General features: G+C 32.3%; 1 protein-coding gene and 1 pseudogene across 1 annotated transcript; one reads left to right on the forward strand and one right to left on the reverse strand.

Moving 5' to 3' along the window:
* Window positions 1–9,443: 9,443 nt before the first annotated feature.
* On the forward strand, window positions 9,444–11,088 carry LOC118039520 (7-deoxyloganetin glucosyltransferase-like; annotated as a pseudogene).
* An 8,245-nt stretch (window positions 11,089–19,333) lies between these two features.
* Window positions 19,334–21,053, reverse strand: LOC118039521 (7-deoxyloganetin glucosyltransferase-like). Its single transcript, XM_035046227.2, has 2 exons — window positions 20,459–21,053; window positions 19,334–20,338 (listed from the first exon to the last, which is right to left on the reverse strand). The coding sequence occupies exons 1-2, from the start codon at window positions 20,970–20,972 to the stop codon at window positions 19,404–19,406; spliced, it is 1,449 nt and encodes a 482-aa protein (XP_034902118.1). The 5' UTR covers window positions 20,973–21,053; the 3' UTR covers window positions 19,334–19,403.
* Between the last annotated feature and the right edge of the window lie 4,685 nt (window positions 21,054–25,738).

The raw sequence follows: 25,738 nt of genomic DNA on the forward strand, positions 1-25,738 counted from the left end.
AGCTTGTCACTAACGAGAAGTTTCTGCTCTTAAGTCTTTACGTTTTGACATTTTCTTACATTGATATTCAGAATTTTCTTACATTGTCTATTGATTGTTTATTATTCTAACATTAAAAAGCAATTACATTGCCACCCTTGACCTTCATAATTTCAAAACAATCCGTAACAAAATTGTACTCTACACTTAATCGCAGTTTCATTGACCCAGACATGGATTGCTTGTTAGACTAATCAAGCAAAATTTCTGGAAGTTCTTGATATTATATTCCCAACGCAGCTGATGGCAGTGCTTAATTCAGCGTACATAGAATAAGTGTTTAATACAAAGAGATGGTCCAACTGGATTGGAGTGTCTAACAAATTGGGAATAGCCGTCCGTCCTGATATTAGATTTGATATTTCAAAAAAGTTACCCCAATAATTTTCTTCCTTTTCATCTCTTCCTTCGTAAATAAACAGTAAGCCTAACCTCACTCGAATAACATGAGCATGGGAAGAAAATTGAATAATAATAATTAAAAGGTCAGAATCAATATATGATGAATTAATTATTATTATTATTAATTAACATAAACTAAATTATTTAGGGAAAGTACTATAATAATGAACAATACTTTCCTCAACTTTTCCCAATTAAAAATTTCATTTACCTAGAAAATAAAGGGTGTTATAATCTTTTCATAGGGATACATTTGTTATTAGGGGCAAATCTAACTTTTAACTTTTATTATAAATAATACAATGACTGAACTAACATTAAACGAAAAAAAAAATTAACTTGCATTAGGAGCCTTGCAGACAATTTTATTTTTTAAGCCTAATAAAATTACTTAATTGCAATGAAAAGCAAATTAAAAAATATCTTTTTCTAGGGTATTTATTTATATTTTTCTTCGGTCTTGTTGATAAATTCATGTTGAGTTAGAGGCAACTTAATCTTTTGATAAATATAAAGTATTCATTAATAAAAATAAAAAAAAGATGCCAAAGTATGGGAGTGTCATGCCAATTGTTTTTCATATCAAATTTTATTCTTCTTGGTTTGTTTGTTGATAGCTATTTGTTTTGTTTTTTTTTATCTTCTTTTAATTATTTTTTTTCTTCAATCTCATTCCTTATTATGATTCTTTTTATTATTTTTTTTAATCCTTTAATTAATTAGATTTTATTTTTAATTTTATCCCCTAATATTTCATTTCAATTTATTTTTATGTTTCAAAATCAAAACAAATATATAAGATCCAAAAAGAAAACTAAAGACAAGCAACTAATAACAAGCAAGACTAATGACCCAGAAACCATTAAGAATAACAAAGAAATACAGATTCAAAATCAAGCTATAACTCCTTATGTGCAGAATTCCATGATAAAATTTGTTGTCGCATCAATCACGCCTTTCCTCCATAAGCAACTAGAAGTCTTTCTTTTGAAAAAGCATCAGCCACATAAAAACCTCCACCATTGGTGTTGCAATTCATGTGAAATAGAGATTGATTATGAGATATGTCTTAACTATGAGTGATGATTGGTCACGAAGATACATTCGAATAGAGATAGGCCATAAATTCGGGTGGCCCACTTTCACTCCCGGATATAGAAATGACTCTTTCCCATACTGTCTCATGTAGCTCTCAAAGGCATCTAGGGTGGCCCACTCATTCAAGTGTCTGTAACGTATATTGTAAAGAAGGAACAAACCTTGTGCAAACCCGGACAATAGGAAATTGTATTTATACTTGAATATATATATATATATATATAGATGTGATATGACCTCTTCCCTCTTGTATATGGCATTCGAGTTAGTTGTGACAAAGACACTCCGATAGTGAGTTAGTTGGGTTTGAAAAATCTAATAGTTCTGGATAGATAATTATGGATCTAATATTAGTGAATTATACAGAAAGTTTAGTACACTCATTATGAACCGGTATAACAAAACTAAATCCAAGAATAAACATGTTCATGCTAAATGAATAGCCTAACAAAAAGAGCCCATAATTTCAGATCTCATCACTGGATTAGTTTTATAGAGGGTTAAATTGTTGTAACAAGTTGAGCTTTGAAAGATAATCAAATTAGGAGTGGAAGATGTTGTTGAGTCAATTTCTTTATTTTTTCTTTTTATCTTCAAGTTTTTAGCTATTTTTTTTATGTTGTATTTTCTATTTAACTTAGGATTCTAACTTTCTAACATTATAAATGTTAGAATTTGGCATCATTAAATAGTTGTAAACCTCATAAAAAAAAATCTAATTAAATAAAATATTCAAAAATAAAATATGAATTAGGGTTGTCATGCCCTTCGTGAGAGCATGACATTGCGGCAACCATTCCCAAACGAGTTGAGAGGTATGTGGTTGAATAAGTAGTCGCAATCTAGTATTATGGTTACTAAGAATCCTAATTGGTCTTTAGAAATTATAGGCAAGGGATTAGTTGTGTAATGGGATGGTATTAACACCTCTAGTATGCCTTTCTTGAGATAAGCTGCATTGTTTTTTCTTTATTTATGGTTGCTATAATATAATGGTATTTCTATTTCTATTAGTGTATCCATTTGTTGTTACTCAATTTTGGACTCCACGTGCTGGAGACGGTGTATACCTTTTTTGAAATGAGTATAAGAGTTTAGCTCATGTTCGTAAGATTGACAAAAGCAGAGAAACATTTTTTTTTTCTGAAACCTTGTTTGAGTTGTTTTATGCTCTTTTTACCTTCCCATTTGCTACCAAAATCGTCAAGTTTTCTTAAGTTGATCAGGAGTCTTCATAATGCTAAATTCGTTCCCTTTTTACCTGGTCTTTAAGGTTGAATAAATCCCTCGGAATTTACACTAAAAAAATACATTACAAGATTTTATAGTTTTACCGACGGAAATATTATGTTGGTGTGTGATTACGAGCTCGTCGGTAATTTATTTACCAACATCTTCACCAACGGAATACGCCATTGGCTTTCCTTTCATCAGTAATTCCACATTCCGTCGCTATATCGGTTGGCAACACAAAAAAACATTTGCTGATGGTTTTACAGACGAAAATTTCGTGCAAAAAAAAAGTTTCCCACTTGAAATATATCAACGGATTTTATCCCATTGGTGATAGCATGATTTACCGACGGACACATACTGTCAGTAACTTTGTTAGTGAGTGGTTGAAATACCGACCAAAGTATCCGTCTGTAAATTCATCGGTCATTATGGCGGCAGCTACTGTCAAATGCCGACTGATTAATTCCGTCGGTAAATCTATCGGTGAGTGTATGAAATACCGACCGAATATATTCGTTTGTAAATTCATTGATGAATGTGGCAGCTACTGTCAAATGCCGACAGATTAATTTCGTCGGTAAAACCCTTTGTAATATTTTTAAATTTAAAAAAAAAAAATTTAGAATACATAATATAAAATTATATAAATTAATGGTAATAAAAACTAATTATACAAATAAAATTTCTATTAAACATCAAAAACAAAACAATAAAGTTAAATAATATTCATTACAAACTGAATGTGTTTCAAAAAAAATATTAAATGAAATATTAAAGGTAAATAATATTTATTACAAATTAATATAAAGATGGAGCTGGAGGAGGAGGAGGTTGGTGGTTATACGACAAAAAAGAATTAGGCACACATGTTCCACTCTGTGATGCCATGTTCATGATCATTTCACGAAGCTGTTCATGATTCGTTTTTTGTTGTGCATGCTTCGCTTTAAGTTGTGCATACTCCGCTAATAGATGATCGTATTTTTTGGTGAGTTGTGCCGTGTGTTGCTACAAGGCCACGAACTCTTTAAATTGGGTGCTTGATACTGATTGGGAGCTCCCAACGGTTGAAACACTACTAGCCGCTTGCAAGTTATCAGTCGATTTTTTTCGGGTCCACCAGACGATCCAACCTCCATGCACAAATTTGGATCAAATTCTGTAAAGACGTTGCACCTATGTTGCCAACATGCTGGAATGTCCTTAAGCATGCAAATCTAATATGATGTGATTTATTTTCGGAAGCTTCCAAACTTGATGCATGAATTATAGATGAAGACATCACTTTTCTTGTTATATTATAACTCTATTTTATTATTTAATAATTCCATTGAATATTTAGATTTGGTAGTTATTACTAGAGAGTATTTTAGAAGATTTTGTAGGCTTCTAAAGAGGAAACAAAAAAAATGTGTAAAGGAGAAAAAGGGAGATCATATCGGATTTTGTCTCCCTTCTCTCTTTTTTCTTCCTCTTCGCCAATTTCTTCCTCTTCTTTATGATATTCTTGATGCTATTATGTAACTAATTTTGCTCTGAGTATTGGATTTTTGTGTGCCTATTTTTCATTGTTTTCTTGTTTAATTACTATGAGACCTCTAGTTTATTATTCATTGCAATCTCCTACTGGATTATATATTAAATATGCAATTGTTTAAACTCTCTAATCCGTGAAGCAACTGTGATTTAATTATTTGTTGTGTTAGAAATTAGTAAATTTTAGGAAGATTTTTCAACTAAATTAAAGGTAACTGCTTGTGTTTCTTTTGATTCCTTTCAATACTCTCTTTAGAGTTTAAGGCTTGTATTAAATTAAATTTTAGTGCTTGTTTTAAGTTATTTAGTAGCTAGGGTTAATTTGATTGTTCATTTTCTAATTGACTATAATTAAAGAGTGATAAGAAAATAGTTCTAATAATGACTTAAAGGGTAATTAATAAGTCTAGAATTCACACTTAAAACACCAGGACGAAGTCATAGTGTATGAGGTAAGGCCTAAACCCAAAGCCTAAATGATCATGGATTGTACTAGGAGATCTAGAGCCGGAGTGCACATTTTACTTTTTTTAAGCCTAGATAGACCATATGACCCAATGCTCTCCTAAACTTGGGATGATCCTAATTGATCCAACTGGCCTACAATAACTTATTCTCCAAGATGGGTTCGGTTTGTTCACCAAGTCTAGCAATGAAATGCTCCCTGGAGAACAAACCCAAACAGAAACCCGAAGGCACTAGGCAAGGCTTGGTAAATAAAGTCCGAACAACAATATTTGCACCCAACTTTTGAGTGCTATCATATCATTAAATGCTATCATATCCTCATATTATAATTGGGTATTTAGCATATCCATGTCTAATGGAGGATTCGTATGTCAATGTCCTTTCGATTCAACAATACACTAACAACTATTATCTTAAATAATTGATTTCAAACCAAGTATTAAAGTATTTTTCACACTTTACCCTTATCTATATGCAGGTTAGAGTGATTCTTAACTTTTAAATTATTCATAAATCACGAGGAAAGGTAGGTCACTTTTCTTGTAAACACAACCCTTAAAGTGTTATTTTTCTTACAACCTCACTAACTTTAGCACCAGTGAATCATCTAGTTTACAGGTTTCGCGATTTCTGATGATTACGAAGCCCAACAAGTCTATTTCAACATTTCATACCATTACCAGAAAGGTTAGAAGTTTTCCTTAAACCTCGCGAACAATGCATACGGATAAGTTTTGTATTTTTTTTTCTCACATTATTGAACCACCATGCTAATGTGAATGGATGAGGAGCATGGGCATGCGCGTTAATGGCTCCTTGTCGTGGAGATTAGCAAACTATTCAATTGGCTGAATGGAAAAGTGGAGTATGTAACAGAATGTAAAAAAGCTAAAGGAAGACAACCTGCAGATGTAACAACAATTTCATCAAAGAAGCTAATTCAAGGTTTTTGGAACCGGAGCACGTCGTCGACAAGTTTGTCAAAATTCATGGATGATGAACCATTAACACCCGTTGTCGCTTCAGCCTTTGACTTCCATTCCATTGCCTTCCTTTTCATTTCCTTACCTTTCTCCCCATCAATTAACTCTATCACAAGCTTCTCTACTTCATCTCTCTTTGCATCACTTTCAATTTCCATGCCAACACCCCAATCAACGCAAGCAAACTTACAGTTAGTTTGTTGTTCGGAGAAAAAAGGCCAGCATAGCATTGGTACGCCGTTGGACAAGAACATCATGATCTAAGTCATCAAAAGTATTCACAAGAGCTGCTGAAGCTTTTGAAGCTCTATCAATTACTCTATTTGCATCACTTTCAATTTCAATGCCAACACCCCAATCAACGCAAGCAAACAATTTCATCTCTATTTGTAAAGAGGATGCTGACAAACTCTTTCTGTCGGTGATGTAGGGAGTAAAAAATTTGTTGATGGAGTCTGAATCTTATACTGACGAATTATATCCATCAATAAAACTATGAAATCTTATAATGATAATTATATGGCGATAAATTATTTATCATGTAAGTTTATGGAATCAAGGTAATGGTGAGGATGTCCTATCCGGTGATTTGCATCATATATAATCAAGTGACCCCCCCCCCCCCTATATTTACCGATGGATATAATAGAAGAACACTCGAAATAAGGTGGATAAATTATTGTTACTCTAATATAATAAAATAAAATAAGAATGGTTTCACATATTATTTTAATATACGGATATCAAAAATAATTGTTTTAAAATAAAAAATATTATATTAATGTATTATTAAATAAAAAATATTTTAAAAAATAACTACAAATAGACTCTAATATAATTAGTTTGATAAATATAAAAAAATTTAAAAATCTATTTTTTTTTAATTTTTTAAAATAATAATAATTTATAATGAACTCGTGTATGTCATTGAATTATTATATATTCAAACGTACAAGACAGTGCTGATATCTTTTTGGTTGTTGTGGACCTTCAGCCAGTGACTGCTCTCCTAAACGTCAAAGTAAGCTGACCTCAAACTTTGAGACTTCCTGCCCGGACGTTCCTGGTAACGTCTTGTCGTTTCAATTCACTGACAACAGCTGTTTCAATATGACACAGGACTTTGCATGACTATGACTCTTTCAATATTTGATAGGATTGGAACCAAAAAGAGTAGAAGGATACTAAAACAAACTTCAATCCTTGGAAGACTTAAACCATCCAAGTCAAAAGACGTTAAGAATATACACAATCATCAACCAGTTTTGGTTAAGGGCTTAAAAGATCTTGATAGTAAAATACCTTCACTTATGAAGTTTGATGTGAATGGGTACTAAATGTTGAGATGACATTAAGAATAAAGAAGCGCATGATAGTGATCACAAACCTCTTTAAAAAAGAGAAAAAAAAGAGGAAATAATGCCTCTCATTTCAAATCATATCACTATTGAAGAAGATATTGGGGAGGCTCTGCCCATTTTTTAATAAAAAAATAAATCTATAGTTAATGGACATAAAAAGGTTAACTTAAGCACCATTGAAAACCCTAGCCCAACCTTCATAAATGCAAAGGGAAATGTAAAAGATTTTTGATGATATGCTTCACTAATATATCTCATGCTATGTTGATGATCTTATGGTGAAGTCAAAGGAAAAAGAAAGTCGTTACAAGATCTCTAATTAGTGTTCAAATAATGTCGATTCCAACTAAAGATGAACCCATTAAAGTGTGTATTTAGTGTCACCTTAGACAAATTCCTAGGATTTAGCTTGAAATCAAGGAATGAAAACTAATCAGTTTAATATTGATGGCATCCTAGAGATGTTAGAGCCAGGAAACATCCATGAACTGAATAGTCTCCAAGGAAAGTTGGCTTATATACGAAGATTCATTCATAACTTAGTTGAAGGATATGTTGTTTTGTTGGGATAAATCCTACACTAATGCCATCAACAAGATCAAAGAGTACATGTTAATTCACCTCTCCTACAAGCACCAACATCATAACGTTTATTTATCTAATATATTGCGACTCAAATGTGTTATTTGGGAGTGTTGATAGCATAAAAAAATGATGAAGGTTAAGAGAGTGCTCTCTATTTGAGAGTGCTCTTTAAATAGAGTCGAATTAAATTATTCTCTAATAGAGAAGACATTTCTAGCGTTAAAGTTTATGATAAAAAAAAAAAATTATAGCCAAGCACATTTAGTACGGTTAATTTCTTAAGTTGACCCTCTCAAATACATTATCTTAAGGCTAGTATGACCAAGGAGATGACAAAATGGGCATTATTGCTCTAATAATTAAGATTTTCTATCTATTAAAAAAGGCTATTAAGGGGGAAACATTAGTTGATTCTCTTGTTGATTATCCTACGTTGATGAATGAAAGTTTTCTAAAGACCGACTTGATATGGATTCCTTGTTCATTGAAATGTCAGAACCTTGAAAAATATTCTTTGATGGTGCAACATGACAAAATAGAGTTTATGCCTAAGTAATTTTCACCACACCTTACGGAGAGGTCTTGCCATTCACCTTCTTTCTTATTGAATGTTGTTCTGACAAAATGTACGGATATCAATCCTTGATTCTTGGGTTGAAAAATGAGAAATTATGAGGAATAAATTATTGCTAATGGGATGAAAAATCCCAATAAATTTATTTAGATCATGGATGGAGTAGAGAAATAAATTGGTATACGAAACAATATCCAAATAATAAATCATGTAAGTTCCCTAATCGGTAAAATAGTTATTTAAAAGAAATTTTTTTATGAATTGTGATTAAAATGTTAGAAAATAATAAAAAATAGAATGAAACTCTAAACAAACTAATATATGATTGTACGCGTGAATATCGTACAATCACATAGTTTTTAATCGAAAAGGGAGAGAATTCAGGGGAAGAATTTTTATTATGAATAAGGATCTAAGTCCCCAATGAATTATTTTGAAGATCTTAACAATTTCAATAAATAAAATAATACCCAAATTTGGGTTTGTTGTGTAAAATTACCTACTATCCCTAATTTACGATATCAAGCATAACTCTCAATCTGATCATTTGATCAAGTTAAAATTTTATAAGTAGTCTCTTGAAAAATGTACTATTAGTGACTTTTTTATAATATTGAGAAAACATCCCCTTCTATTTTTGGTATTTTCAAGGTAGTATAACATGCAGAAGTTAGGACACATGTCAATTTTCTGGTATTCTAAACCGAGGGATTTCATCATGGACTTTGCAGCATAGAAGTTCTCTTATATGTTTTGTAGTAAATATTTTGCAACTCTCGATAAAATACCGACGGCCACAAACCATCAGTATTTGTGTCATACTTTTACATGTTTTGTTTGTATTGTCTATTTAACCTCCTGCACAAACACTTAAATTACAAACTTATCGCACGCAGAGCACAATAACAATAACAATAACAAACAATTATAAAATAAATATTTCATGTTTCAAAATATCATCCATAATATTACATTATATATATATATATATAGATGCATGGCTAGGATTTTCTTTGTAGGACCAGGCTTGCGTGGCCTTTTTTTCAAGTGCTAATAATATTCCCAAAAAGGGGCACTCACCTTCTTTTTTTTTATCTATAAGAAGGGGCACGCCTTTCTCTCCTTCCTCAACATCCAATCTTTTTGTGTGTGATCGGAGAGATGGTGTCCATAGACTTGGCAAATACACCCCATGCCGTGTGTATCCCTTTTCCAGCCAGGGTCACATAAACCCAATGCTAAAACTAGCAAAACTACTCCACTTCAAAGGTTTTTACATAACCTTTGTTAATACAGAGTATAACCACAGACGCTTACTCAAGTCTAGACGCAGCAGCTCTCTTGATGGCTTGCCAGACTTCCAGTTTAAGACCATTCCTGATGGTCTTCCACCATCAGATATTGCTGATGCCACTCAAGACATCCCATCTCTCTGTGACTGCACCTCCACGACTTGCTTAGCCCCATTTCGTGATCTTATTGCCAACCTCAACTCCTCCAGTATTGTGCCCCAGGCGACATGTATTTTCTCTGATGCTTGCATGAGCTTCACTCTTGACGCAGCTAAAGAATTCGGAATTCCTGAAGCGCTGTTTTGGACACCCAGCGCCTGTGGTGTTTTGGGCTACGCACAATATCTTTCTCTTATCGAAAGAGGCTTGACACCTCTGAAAGGTACACAGCTTTCTCTTATCGATGAATTTATGCTCTAGTTTTCCTTTTCTTTTTAGTTCATTAGAAGTTAAAATTTTACCAAGACCTAAGGTCGGAGCCTGCATAATTTACCAAGAATGAAAATTAATCTTCATTTGTAATTTTTTTTTTGCAGACGCGACCGATCTAACAAATGGGTACTTAGAAACATCCATATATTGGATTCCAGGAATGAAAAATATCCGTTTGAGGGATATTCCAAGTTTTGTCAGAACTACAGACATAAACGACTTCATGCTTCACTTCCTGATAAGAGAAATAGACAGAACCTCAAGAGCTTCTGCTGTCATTATTAACACCTTTGACTCCTTCGAACAAGATGTTTTGGATGCTTTATCCCCAATGTTTCCTCCAATTTACACACTTGGTCCTCTCCAGTTGCTTTTTGATCAGATTCCAAATGGTAATCTGAAAAATATTGGCTCCAATCTTTGGAAAGATCATCCAGAGTGCATCGAATGGCTTGATTCAAAATGACCAAACTCCGTGGTGTATGTAAATTTTGGTAGCAACACTGTAATAACTGCACAGCAAATGATTGAATTTGCTTGGGGACTAGCCAACAGCAACAAACCTTTCTTATGGATAATAAGGCCAGATCTTATTGAAGGTGAAGCCGCGATGTTCCCACCTGAATTTTTATCTGTAACAAAGGATAGAAGTTTGCTAGTAAGCTGGTGTCCTCAAGAACAAGTCTTGAAGCATCCTTCCATAGGAGGGTTTGTAAGTCACATGGGGTGGAACTCGACATTGGAAAGTATCTGTGGCGGTGTCCCAATGGTTTGTTGGCCATTTTTCGGTGAGCAACAGACCAACTGTTGGTTTGCTTGTACTAAGTGGGGTATTGGAATGGAGATAGAAAGCAACGTGAAAAGAGATGAAGTGGAAAAACTTGAAAGGGAGTTAATGGAGGGAGAGAAGGGAAAAGATATGAAAAGGAAGGCAATGGAATGGAAAACCAAGGTAGAGGAGGCAGCTTGGACCGGTGATGCTTCTCATCGGAATCTGGATCGATTGGTAACAGTTCTTGCAAGCGAGCAAATACGTTAGAAGCCTGAATGGCAAATAACTTCAAGCATTGAGTAACCTACTGTATTATTTTTGGCAGAGAAATATAATCTAAAAAAAAATATCTTGATATAATAAATTCATCTATTATTTGCTACATTTTCTTAATTTAATTTGCTTCTGCTACATTCAACATAATTTTGGCTAAGATCTTAGCAAGAAAATATATGTCCATAGCTGTGTGTGACCTTTCACGCGTTTATTGAAACATTAATGCCAACGAGAAACTTTTCTGTATAGTATGTAGTACTTTGCTATACTACATGTATTACAATAGATACATAAGAAGAAGAGATAAATATGAAAAAAGAATTCTTATCATTTGTTTTTGGGATAATATATAATTTTCTCTCTTGAATTTTTCTTTTCTTCTTATATCTATATATTTTTAAATATTTTAAGTATTAATAGTTATGACATAAATACCATAATTGTTTTCTTGAATGACATTTTCAGATGAAAACCATGGTCATTTTTGATGAATTGTTGAGCAACTACAGGCATTCACGAGCTCCTAAACAACAAAGTAATCTCACCACATTACCTGGAACAGCCAGGTAATTAACCTGCTGTCATCACTATTCACTAACAACAGCTGACTAGTCTTGTTAGCTTGTCACTAACGAGAAGTTTCTGCTCTTAAGTCTTGACGGTTTCTTACATTGATAATCAACATGTACTTACTTTCTGCTCTTTTACGATTTAACATTTTCTTACATTGATATTCAGAATTTTCTTACACGTAGAAAATTGTTCATTGATTGTTTATTATTCTAACATGGAAAAGCAATTATTCAATCCACGTTTTTTATTAGACACCTTGACCTTCATAATTTCAAAACAGTAAGCCTAACCTCACTCGAACAACATGAGCATAGGTGTCGCTTGTGTATGATATCGCGGTGATCATTTAATTATTTTTTAAAAAATATAGGCTTATTTTTATTTGGCAAATATAGGAAGACAAGAAATTCTTGTCTTTTATCAGTGAAAAATTCTTATATAGTTTGTCCTTAAAGAAAATACGGGAGTCGCCACCTAGTATTCTAGTAATTAGAAGCCCTAACTGGTTTCAGAGATCATGTATGGAGATTGGTTATGTAAAAGAAAGGTATTAGCACCTCAACTATACCCTACCTAAGGTAAGTTACATTGTTTTGTTGTCTAATAAAATTTAAGGTCTTAAGGGTCTCACCATTGCTAATAGACAAGTTAATTTTGTAATCTTTCTTTACATATCTTTTATTACTAGCTATTGATTGTCGATTTCTCAAGAGAGAATCTATTTATACTCTCTTCCGAGAGCACGTCATATTTTGTGACCTCTTCCAGCTATGGTTGCTTATTAGCACATAATAAGCACGTAATAATTAAAACTTGTTACACTCTAATACCACTTTACACATACAAATCAACATACAAGAAGACAACAATCAAAGAAAGATAAAATTGCTGTAAAAATAGGTTATCACCATAATAACTCTTGTTGTTATCCATTTTTGGGCCCCATATAAATTTATGAAAAAATTAGAAAAGAGGAAAAAAAACAGTTGAAAAGTTGAAAAAAAAATTATATTAGTGGAGAGAACATAAAAAACGCTTAGAAAATTGCTAGAGACTAGTTAGGAAGGATAAAAATATACAAGGTTTGAAAAATTGGCAGTCCGATATGGACTAGTGAAAGCCCCTTAAATTGGAAAATTGAATTTGGGAAGGAAAAGTAAAAATTAGAGGTTTAAGGACTCAATTGTAATTTTTTTAAGGTTTAATTGAATTTATTGAGGGCTTAATTGCAAGAAAAATTATTTTTAAGTTCAATTTGGGCTTTAATTGAAAGAAATTAAAGTTTGGGGTTAAACTGCAATTTAGAAAAGCTAATTTGGTCAAAGAAAAAGCTTAATTGCATTAGTATTAAAGTTTGATGGGAAAATAGGGACTTGATTGAAGAAATTTAAAACAAAGAACCAATTTATAAAAGGCACAAGACTTTAGGGGTTGACATTGGTTTGTTCATTAATTAGGGGTTAAAATGCACAAATTGATAACAAATGACCAAACTAGAAAAGACACTGAACTTTAGGGCTGGGAACTGAGTTTGTTAGGAGTAAAATTGCATGAAATTCAAAGTTGGAAAGCAATTACAAGTGTAATTAAAAGAAATCAAGAGATTAGGGACTAAATTAAATTTTGACCAACTCCCAAATTTAAAGCCTTAATTTCTCGGTGGCTAACCTAGATGACATGTCACCTAGTTCATGTTCAAAATGCATCATTGGAAATAGATGGTGGATGACATGTCACCTATTATTCATCTTCTTCTTTAGGCAATTTTAGGCTCATCGAGTTGTCATCTTCAAAATTAATAAAAGTGAAGTTACAAACATCCAAATTGAATAAGGTGAAACCTAAAACTTTATAAGTTCACAGGAAACTTGAAAGTAAAGGAATTTTTTAATAAGTTGGATGAAGTAGAGATAATTGTTTAGTATAATGAAGTCCAAAACAAATAAGGGTGAAACTAATTGACGTGCAGGGAACTAGAGCAGGCAATTGACGGCTCGGTTACCATGCATGCTAGTGATTCCGTTCCTTTCGTTTTGCATGCAAAGCAGATGGTAAGATTAATTTTAATCATATCTATCTTTAATTAATTTGTTGTTATTTATAAATATATTTAACTTGCAACATTTGTTTTCTTACAGGCTAGGACTCTTGGACGTGAGCAAATCCCAATGGAGCTTTTTGTAAAGATGCACATGCAGAGTGAAGATCGCCAAAAGGGGATGCAATAGTTCATCTATAACCGCGCTCAATATTTTGTTGTATGTACATTCAACCAATTTCTTTCATAAGTTATTATTTTCTTGAATTCAATTTGATGCTTTTAGTTTTTATTTACAGGAGACATAAAACAGCCGGTTGAGAGAGAGATAAGGGGACGATGCTTTGACCCACTCAGATTTTGAATTGTATTTGTGGATGGAGGCAAGATTATTTGGTGGACCCGATAGAAATCGGGTGTATAGACTCTCCAATACTACGGCCGAGAACTGGTGGATGACCCATAGTGTCTTAACCGTTGGGCGCTCACAATCGGTATTAAGCACCCAGTCTCAGAAGTTTGTGGCCTTGCAATAACGTACGAATCATCTCACCAAAAAATATGAGCAACTCTTGGTTGATTATGAACAACTCCGCCAAATGATTATAGACATGAGATCACAAATTAGGGATACATGTTTACCCCCTTTTTGGTCGTATGGTCCTAAAATGACTAACCTCCTCCTCCTCCTCCAACGCTGAAATTGTTCTAGTTTAATTTTTATTAGAACAAATAAATTTGTAATGAATATTTGGATTTTATATTATTCAAGTTTATTTTTACATATTTCAATTTTATACATTTTTTTAATTATTTTTTGTTCAAAAGATATTTTTTTAAAATTATTTTTTTAATTATTACAAAGGGATATACTGTCAGACATAATCTGTTTGTATATTCTAGAGGTAAGGGGAACAATTTACTTCATATGCCATTACAACACTATTATATCACCGATGAAATTATTCTGTCGATATTTTACAGAGGGTCGGAATAAAATTACAATAAATTCCACTACCAATCACCGATGGAATAATTCTATTGGTGTATTAAAGTGGGTAATTGTTTTTTTGGCTCGCATATTCTGTTTGTAAAAACATCAGGTTTTGTTTTACCGATAAAAATGACATTACCGATGAATGATTGTCATCCATAAATCTGTTAGTAAAAATGTTGCCGACTAAATGTCAGTGTAAATATCGACAAAAGTTTTATCGGCAAAATTGTTAAATCTGGTAATGATACATGATATACATATATAGAGGTGAATGGAAATTAAAGGTGTTCTGATTTAATGATCTCTTTTTCAGTATATGAGTTTTACATTGTTTAAATGCTTTAAAGTCAAATTGAAGAAGCTACTAAATGGAGTGATTGATTTTACGTGTCTTATATTTTTGAGCTTGAGTTGATGTAATTTTGTTCCACTGGTTCAGATGGCTTTTGAGGTACATTTCCAAATGCTTTCCACCATGATCCTAAGCCTTATTACAAACATTGAAAAGTCTTTATGATTCAAGTTTTGCATGTGATCCTAGTGGTAGAGAATAAGAAGATATTAAAGCATGTGGTACAACATTTATGTTGGAATGAATTTGAGTGAAACACATACCTTTCAAACACATGAAAGTCGAGTGTTTATTTCTATGAGTGTCTATGTATTTAGCTTATTCTCGAATAGGAAAAACCTGAGAACAAAATGAGAGGTAGCTAACCAACTTCTAGGAGAGACATAATTGATTGCATTGCTCTCGGCACCACCTATAAAATTTAATGAACCTAAAGGCGCATGGGTCATACGCAAAACATTGTTCTTGCCAAGATCTTTAAATGAACATGCTTGTTAATAATTATAAGTTGTCTAAGAATGTTTATTCATGATATGTTATTATTTTTTAAGAGCTTGATTGTTCTTTGTTGATGACATTGCAACCTTTATTTTGTTTTTTATGGAAAGTGAATTTCAGTCTTGCTCGAGGATGAGCAAAAGTTAAATATTGAAGAATTTGATGAGAATGCAAAATGTCATAATTTTCTCTATTAATGTTTAGTATTTTATACTTATTTGATGCCTAAATATACTCATTACTTTTATATTTTTATTAGGATGTAAATGGAGGCGTTAATGGCTAAACAATTTAATTGGGTGATTCTAGACAATTTTGACACAACTTTGTAATCGAGATATAACTCTCTCATCCAAGCTCCAATTGAGGTGATCCAAATTGCTATAAAACCCTAAGAAATAGATCTACAACTTTCATGTTTTGAGCTTGGAAAGATAATAGCTACATCGAGTTTGCAATTAGACATAAAGACGTTGCACCTACGTTGCCAACACGTTGGAATGTTCTTAAGCATGCAAATCTAATATGATGTGATTTATTTTCAGATACTTCAAAACTTGATGCATGAATTATAGATGAAGACATCACTTTTCTTGTTATATTTTAACTCTTAATAATTTCATTGAATATTCAGATTTGGTGGTTATTATTAGAGAGTATTTTAGAAGATTTTATAGGCCTCTAAAGAGGAAACAAAAAAAGAATGTGTAAAGGAGAAAAAGGGAGATCATATCGGATTTTGTCTCCTTTCTCTCTTTTTTCTTCCTCTTCCCCAATTTCTTTCTCTTCTTTATGATATTCATGATGGCACTGTGTAACTAATTTTGCTTTGAGTATTGGATGTTCTTTTATGTCTATTTTTCATGATTTTCTTGTTTAATTACTATGAGACCTCTAGTTTATTATTTGTTGCAATCTACTGCTGGGTTAGATATTAAATATGCAATTATTTGTTCTCTCTAATCTATGAAGCAACTGATATTTATGAAGCAACTGATATTTAATTATTTGTTGTGTTAGAAATTAGTAAATTTTAGAAAGATTTTTCAACTAAATTAAATGTAACTGTTTGTGCTTGTGTTGGTTAGTGTCATAACCCAATTTTTTGACCATTTTTTATTTTAATTATTATTATTATTTTATTTACTAAAAAGGATAAAAAAAATGATGATAAAAAAAAATAATAATGATGAAAAACAAGTAAAATGAAGGATGAATTAAAATTTGGGTTAAGGGCAACATGATTGGAAGTTTTGGGATTTAATTAAATTAATCCAATCAGGGGCTTAATTGGAGAATTGGAAGTTTTGAGACTTAATTAAGCTTGAAATTAATTTAATTCATCCAATCAAGGATTTAATTGGAGAATTAATAAGTTTTGAGACTTAATTAAGCTTGGAATTAATTTAGTTAATCCAATCAGGGGCTTAATTGGAGAATTGATAAGTTTTAGGCTTAATTGGACTTTGAATTTAATTAAATCAATGAAATCAGGGACTTAATTAAAGAAATATTAACGTTTGGGGTCCAAATTGCGAAATTAAAATCCAAGGATTATATTGAAAAAGGCGCGCAAATGCAGGGGGCGAATTACAGTTTAAACTAGGAGCTTAATTACAAAACTTTTAAAACTTCAAGGGCCAAAACGTAAATAATCATTAAACTTCGAAACGGCGCCGTCTGTTGATACGCTGTTCATCTTCTTCAACGGACGCCCGCCGCCGCCATTACACCTGCAATCAATGGTTGGAAGAAACGGTTTGCTCTGTGGCTATAAAAGCCAGAGAACGAAAGGTCACAAAGGGGGAGGAAGAAAACTGGAGACAGAAAAACTGGGGGGAAAGGTGAAAAAACCAGTAGACAGGAGTAGGGAAAGAAAGAAAGCCATGCACGGCAGGGAGAGAGAGTAAAACCAAAGGAGAAAAAACTGGAGCAGGGAGAACAGAACCAAGGGAGCGACGGAGAGAAACAGAACCAGGGAAAATTTTGGTTCATCAACCAGCAGCAAATCCTCGTGCTTGGACCACCGTTGTCTTCATCTTGAACGGAGAAGACTGGACAGAGACACGAAAAAGAGGAAGAGAAACTGGGGAGAAAAGAGGGAGAAGACGAGAAACAGACTTTCATTCCTCTGTTTCTTCTCAAAGAAACAGAGGAGGCCAAGAGAAAAGGGAGACTAAAAAGGAGGACATACAGAGAGAGAAGAACCGAGAAAGACAGAAGATTGGACCGAGAGAGAGGGAACGAGAGGAGAAAAAGAACCGACTGTGAGAGAGTCAAGAGAACAAAAAAAAAAAAAGACAGAGAGACTATACAGAGAAGATAATAAAGAAACAGAAGACCAGAGGAACAAGCAAATACAGACACAACAGAAAGGGAAGAACGAATTCGCAGAATACCAAGAACGAAGAAGGGCGAAGGAGAAGGCGCTCAGCACCAGGTAAGTTGCGTTTTCCCTTGTTGCATTTTAATTACATGCGTTTGTAGCAGGCGTGCGTGAGCAGTTCAATCACGCCTGCCGGTAAAAATTAACAAAAACAATGGCCAGCCGGGTCAAGTCTGTGACCCGGCTAGGCTTGCTGGGTCCAGCCCAGCCCCCCTATGGGCTGAGCTGGGCCCGGCCCCAAAAAAAATGCTGGGCCGGGCCAGGCCCGGCCCAACCCAAAAAATTAAAAAAATTAAAAAAACAGAAAAATAAAAAATAAAAAAATATGTATGCATGATTAAAAATAATATAAATTTATTGGTTTATTCACTGACGCTAGAGTAAATAATAAAAATACCGGTTTAAATTTATATTATTTTTATTCGTTATATTTTATTTTATTTGGTTAGAAAAATAGAAAATATTTGCATTCGTAAAAAAATAAATTTATTATTATTTATTTATTCACTGGAGCCAGAGTCGAGAAATAAATAAAATATTGATCTAATTTATTTTGTAACTACGAATTTTTACCAACGCCAAAGTTGGAATTATTCAAGCTCGAATATTCACTGGCGCCAGAGTCAGGAATATTATAAACAAATCGTCATAGCATAGACTAATAAACATTTAGTAATTTAAGACGAAACTAGTAATGCAGTCTGCCTTAGGCAGAACGTTTAAGGGGTGATAATATCTTCCCTTTTACGTAACCAATCCCGAGCTATAGAATCTCTGTTGACTAGTTAGGGTTCCTAGTAACCATAATATTAGGTGACGACTCCTCAAACAAGACATTTTTTCTTAAAAGAACTGGATACTAGAAATCTGTTCTTTTTCTATAATTCAAGAAAATTATTTTTAGGGTCACCGTAATGTCGGGTGCGACAGTTAGCTTCATCAATCTTTTTAATTTTAAAGGCTGATACTAAATTAAAGATAATGGAGGATTCGTATGTCACACTTCTAACCTTTTGTGTAGTTACTATTATCTTAAATGATTGATTTCAAGCCAAGTATTGTTTCAAACCTTTTTAAATATTCATAAATCACGAGGTCACTTTTCTTGTAAACACAACCCTTGAAGTGTTATTATTCTTACAACCTCACTAACTATAGCATCTGAGAATCATCTAGTTTACAGGTTTCGCGATTTCTGATGATTACTAAGCCCAACAAGTCTATTTCAACATTTCATACCATTACCAGAAAGGTTAGAAGTTTTCCTTAAACCTCGTGAACAATGAATTCTGAAAAGTTTAGTATTTTTTTTTCTCACATCATTGAACCACCATGCTAATGCGAATGGATGAGGAGCATGGGCATGCGCGTTAATGGCTCCTTGTCATGGAGATTAGCAAACTATTCAATTGGCTGAATGGAAAAGTGGAGTATGTAACAGAATGTAAAAAAGCTAAAGGAAGACAACCTGCAGATGTAACAACAATTTCATCAAAGAAGCTAATTCAAGGTTTTTGGAACCGGAGCACGTCGTCGACAAGTTTGTCAAAATTCATGGATGATGAACCGTTAACACCCGTTGTCGCTTCAGCCTTTGACTTCCATTCCATTGCCTTCCTTTTCATTTCCTTACCTTTCTCCCCATCAATTAACTCTATCACAAGCTTCTCCACTTCATCTCTATTTGCATCACTTTCAATTTCCATGCCAACACCCCAATCAACGCAAGCAAACTTACAGTTAGTCTGTTGTTCGGAGAAAAAAGGCCAGCATAGCATTGACACGCCGTTGGACAAGCTTTCAATGGTGGAATTCCACCCCATGTGACTTAAAAACCCTCCTATCGATGAATGCTTCAGGACTTTTTCCTGCGCACACCAGCTCGCCATCAGGCCTCTCTCTCTAGTCTCTTTAAGAAACTCTGGAGGCAAAACCGCTGATTCGCCCCTGACAAGATCAGGTCTGATTATCCATAAAAAATTCTTCTTGCTGTTAGCTAGTCCCCAAGAAAACTCCTCAAGTTGCTGTGGATTCATGACAGTGATGCTTCCAAAATTCACGTAGACAACGGAATTGGGATCCTTGGAGTCCAGCCATTGCAGGCATTCAGTCTCTTCTTTCCACAGACTGGATCCAATTGATGCTAGGTAATCATTCTGTGTTTGATCAAGAAGCAAATTAAGAGGACCAACAGAATAAATCGGAGGAAACATAGATGAGAGAGCAACCAGAACATCATGATCTAACTCATCAAAAGTATTCACAAGAGCTGCTGAAGCTTTTGAAGCTCTATCAATTACTCTTATCACAAAGTTTAGCATAACGTCGTTTCGATCTGTTGTGCGAATGAAGGTCGGAAGGTCCTTCAGACGAATATCTTTCATTCCAGGAATCCAGTCTATTTTTGTCTCCAAATATCCATTTGTCAAATCGCTTTCTTCTGCATCATTGATATCAAAGATAAAAACACGTTACTCCACCTCATACGTATTTTCGAACAATTTAATTCGAAAAGATTCATGGTAGTATGAAATTAGTAATAAATGTATCGAGTACGTACCTTTGAGTGGTGTGTAACCTCTTTCAACAAGATGTTTGTAATGTGCATAGGCCAATGTGCCACATGCACTTGAAGTCCAGAAAGTGACGACAGGGATTTGAAGTTCCTCCTTCACATCGAGAGTGAAGGACATGCCACTATCTGCTACTATGCAAGTTACAGGCGGGACAACATTTGATGAATTGAGTTTGGCAAGAAGTTGGCGAAATGGGTCTAAGCAAGCCTTTGAGGTAGAGTCACAGAGAAATGAAATGTCTTGGGTAACATTAGCATCAAGCTGATCACCTAGACCATCTGGAATGGTTGCAAACTGGAAATCAGGCAAGACATCAAGGGAGTTACGGCCTCCGGACTTGAGCAAACGTCTGTGATTGTATTCAGAGTTCACAAAGGTGATGTGAAAGCCTTTGTGATGGAGTAGTTTTGCTAATTTGAGCATAGGAGCTATGTGACCTTGAGCTGGATATGGGACGCACACGGCATGAGCCTTGGTGCTCTTTGGAAGAGATCCCATGTTTCTCACTTAGTTTTTGTATTTCACACCTTCTATGAGTTAGAAGACTGAATTTATTGGTCACCAGTTATACAAGGAATTGTGATTATTTCTTATATGGTCCAAAATCAACGAAATATGGTATTACTGATAAAGGGGATGTTGACGTACTTTTCTATCAATGATTTAATCGATAAAAAAATTATTAATGAAGTCTGAATCTTACATTGACGGATTTATATCGTCGATAAAACACTAAAATCTTGTAATCAATAATTATATTGCACTAAATTATTTATCATATAAGTTTTTTGCAATCAAGGTAATGGTTGGTGAATGAATCCCCCCACCCCCCATATTTTCCGGTGGATATACTAGAAAGAACACTCGAAATAAGGTGGACAAATTATTGTTACTTGAAAGAGAATAAGGTGGATAAATTTGTAGCCTGTAACATTCCACGATATCAAACCTTTAACAACATGAGGTGGATAATTTAATAAAATCGTGAAGGCAAAATTATGCTGACGTTTGATGGAAGAGAGAATAGTGTTGGTTAGGGTTTGTGATTGATATCTTGTTTATTTTAAAAGTATTTTTAAATAAATTTAAATTTTTTTATTTTTTTTAAATTAATATTTGTTAGTATTTTCAAATATTTTAATAACTAATATAAAAAATAATTATTTTAAAAAAATATTTTTTTTAATATTATATTTTTTTTTAATAAAAATTACTTTTAAAAATTAATCAGATTCACACTTTCTGAATTATAACCATTCATTGTAGTTTAATAAAAAATAATAATTATTTAAAAAATATGTTCTTTTATTTTGAAAATTAATAATATATAATTAAAATGAACTCGTTTATGTCGTTGAATTATATATTCAAACGTACAAGACAGTTGCTGATATCTTATTGGTTTGTTGTGGACCTTCAGCCACTCACTGGCTAATTTTGTCGCTAGCTACTGCATGAACCTCTATAAATTTCAAAAGAATTAAATTCTAGTAGTATGTACCCAGACATGGATTCCATTAACAAATCTTCATCCATCTGAATTTTGATTTGGATTTGTGGGCAGAGATAAAAATTATTTGATAAATTTGATAAAAATTAAGTGTACAGCTCCAACATTACGATTAAAAGTTTACGGGTGGCATGTAATGTCTTAACCATTAGAAGCTTCCAATCAGTATAAAGCATCCAATTTAAAAAGTTTATAATCTTGGAACAATACACGACTCATCTCACCAAGAAATACAATCAACTCTCAGAGATTATAAACAACTTTGCTAAATGGTCATGAACTTGACATCATAGAGTGGTGATATATATGCGCTCTTTTTTTGCCGTATAATTCCGAGAATAACAAGTCTCCTCCTCCTCCTCCGTCATTGTACTAATTTAATATTGTTTTTGAAATAACATTCCATTTGTATGAATATTATTAAGTTTTTATTTTTATTTTTGATGTTTAATAAAATTTTATTTGCATAATTGATTTTTTTTAATTAATTTATATAATTTTATATTATATATTCTAAATAATTAAAAAAAACAAATTTAAAAACACCCACCGAGGGATTTACAGAGGGGATATTTTTGTCGGCATTTCATAGAGGGTGGTGGAAATGCCACACTAACGATGAATTTACAGACGGATACAGTTTTATCCGACATTTCACAGAAAGAGGTGGAAAATGCCACACTCACTGACGAATTTACAAGACGGATATCATCTGTCGGCATTTTCACCGGAAGCTGAAAAATATTTATTGGATATGCCACTATTAATGACAAAATAAAATCTATCAGTATAATTTCTAGCAGGAATTTTTTATTTTTTTGGCATGCATTTTCCATCTGTGAAAAACCATCGGTAGTTTTTTTTTTTACTGACATCATTAGTAATGGAATGTGGTATTACTGATGAAGGGGATGCCGATAAATTTTTTCTATCGATGATGTAGTGAGTAAAAAATTTACCAATGGCTATCTGAATTTTATATTGACAGATTATATTGGTCCAATAAAATTGTGAAAATCTTTTAGGATGGCAAATAACATTATTTATCATGTAAGTTTATGGAATCAAGGTTAATGGTGAGGATGTCCTATCCGGTGATTTGCATCATAATATAATCAAGTGACTTTTCCCCCCTATATTTTCCGATGGATATACTAGAAGAACACTCGAATAAGGTGGATAAAATTATTGTTACTCATAGTAATAATAAAATAAAATAGAATGGTTTTATATAGCATTTTAATATATTAATATTAAAAATAAAATTTTAAAAATAAAAAATATTTTAAAAAATAACTGTAAAACACAAATTGAAAACAGAGTCAATTAGTTTGATAAAAAAAAATAATTCTTTAAAAAACAAATTTATTATTATTTTTTAAAATAATAATAATTTATAATGAACTCGTGTATGTCGTTGAATTATTATATATTCAAACGTAACAAGACAGTGCTGATATTTTTTTGGTTGTTGTGGACACTTCAGCCAGTGACTGCTCTCCTAAACGTCAAAGTAAGCTCACCTCAAACTTTGGGACTTCCTGCCAGGACGTTCCCATGGTAACGTGTTGTCGTTTCAATTCACTGAGAACAGCTGGCTAGCTTTGTCAGTCGAGCACAACTATGAAGCTGGAAGTTATTTTAACAGCTGGCTAGTATTGTCGCTAGCTACTGCATGACCTCGATAATTTCAAACTCACGCTGTATTGTGTTGCTTTAAGAAACAGTTTATTGTTCGATAGATCCTATATTGTTTTTTAGTTAATTTAATCTTTAGTTTTTGTTTCGGGATAGGGTGATTTTTTTTTAATTGAATTTTATATTTGATTTCATTATTAGTTATTTGATTTTTGAATTTGTTTTAAAAATTTAGTACCTATTTTTTTTGAATTGTTATTTTATTTTATTTTGAATTAATTGTTTTTCAATTTCTATTTCCCAAACATTTATTTTCATTTAACTTTTTGCTTCAAGTTCGGTCAATGTTTTTTTCTATTATTTTCTTAAAAGGGTTGGTTTTTCTAGAATTTCATTATGAATATTTAATTTCATTTGAATTTTTATGTCAAATTTAATTCTAATTAATTTAATTGCTAATTTTTTTTTTTGCATCATGTGTTTTATATTGATTTTTTTCTTAATTTCATTGTCTCGATATTTGTTTGGTTAAGAACTTGGCTCTTTGTTTTTTTTAAGTTTGTCTTTTAATAAGGTTATACGGTCTCATTACCTGGTTCATAGATTTAAAAGATTAGCCCAAATTGATTTTTATCTTTTTTAAAATATTTTTTTTTGAAAAAAAATTAATGGTATTTTTTTAAGCTTTTGTGTTTATAGCGTCATTCAAGTCAAATGTATTGGGTTTTTTAGCTTGAGTTGGCTGTCATTGCTCGAGATTTTTTTTTTATTTATTTTATATTTTAAATTCATAATTCTAGTATTGTCGCTAGCTACTGCATGACCTCGATAATTTCAAAAGAAATAAATTCTAGTCGTATGTGCCCAGACTTGGATTCCACTAACAAATCTAAAACCCACGCTGGTATTGTAGTGCTTTAAGAAAAACAGTTTATTATTCGATTGATCCTATATTGTTTTTTAGTTAATTTATTTTGGTTTTGTTTCGGGATTAGGGTGATTTTTTTTAATTGGATTTTATATTTGATTTCATTACTAGTTATTTGATTTTTGAATTTGATTTTTATAATTTAGTATCCATTTTTGAAATTATTATTTATTTTTTTTGAATCATTTTTTGAATTGATTGTTTTTTCAATTTTATCCCTAAACATTTATTTTTATTTACTTTTTGCATCAAATTCGGTCATGCTTTTTTCTAATTATTTTTTTAAATAGTTGGTTTTTTAGAATTTAATCCATGAATATTTAATTTCATTTGATTTTTATGTCGAATTTAGTTCTAATTAATTTAATTGCTATTTTTTTTGCATAGTTGTTTTTTATTGATTTTTTTTTTCAATTTCATGTCTCAATGTTTGTTTGGTTAAGAACTTGACTTCTTTACTTTTTTAGGTTTTGCCTTTAATGAAGTCACACCGGTCTCATTACCGGTTCATAGATTTAAAAGATTAGCTCAAGTTGACTTTTATCTTTTTTAAAGGCATTTTTTTTAAAAAAAAAGTTAATGGTATTTTTTTAAGCTTTGTGTTTATAGCGTCATTCAAGTCACATGTATTGGGTTTGTTAGCTTGAGTTGGTTGTCGGTTCAGGTTTTTTTGTTATTTGTTTTGGCTTTGACAAGTTATTCAACTTTATATTTTAAAATTCACAATTAATAAAAATTTTAAATAGGATTTGAATCCAAGTTTTCTAAGGTTGCAAGTTTTTTTAAGATTTGACTGTATTTAGGATGTTTCTCTGGGTTTGCTTGGCTTGGCTTTTATATATATATTTTCAATTTCACCCTTATGATTTTTGTTATTTTTAAAAGTTTATTCTTATTCTTTTGATTTTTTGTTGCTTTTGCAGGTTTTTTAATTAATATATTTCTAGCAATCTCATCCATTAAAATTAAGGGGGCGTTTGTTTAATGGAAAGTGATTTCCTAGAATGGATAAAACATTTTAGTTTGTTTTCAATAATTGTTTTTATATTTCACCCCTTTAATTTTTTAATCTAAAAATAATAAATCATATTACAAAATGATTTTCAAATTTCACCCTATGATCTTTTCATTGCAATTTTATTAAGGACATTTTCAATTTAATCTTTATTGGTTTTTTTTTTTTTTTCA

This window comes from Populus alba, chromosome 17, assembly GCF_005239225.2.
Source record: "Populus alba chromosome 17, ASM523922v2, whole genome shotgun sequence".
NCBI lineage: Eukaryota > Viridiplantae > Streptophyta > Magnoliopsida > Malpighiales > Salicaceae > Populus > Populus alba.

Bases quoted from the DNA above. Each gene is read 5' to 3' on its own strand.
- LOC118039521 (XM_035046227.2), bottom strand. From the start codon at position 20,972: ATGGGATCTCTTCCAAAGAGCACCAAGGCTCATGCCGTGTGCGTCCCA. The intron at 20,339-20,458 runs GTACGTACTCGA...TCAATGATGCAG, and splicing joins AGGTTACACACCACTCAAAG to AAGAAAGCGATTTGACAAAT.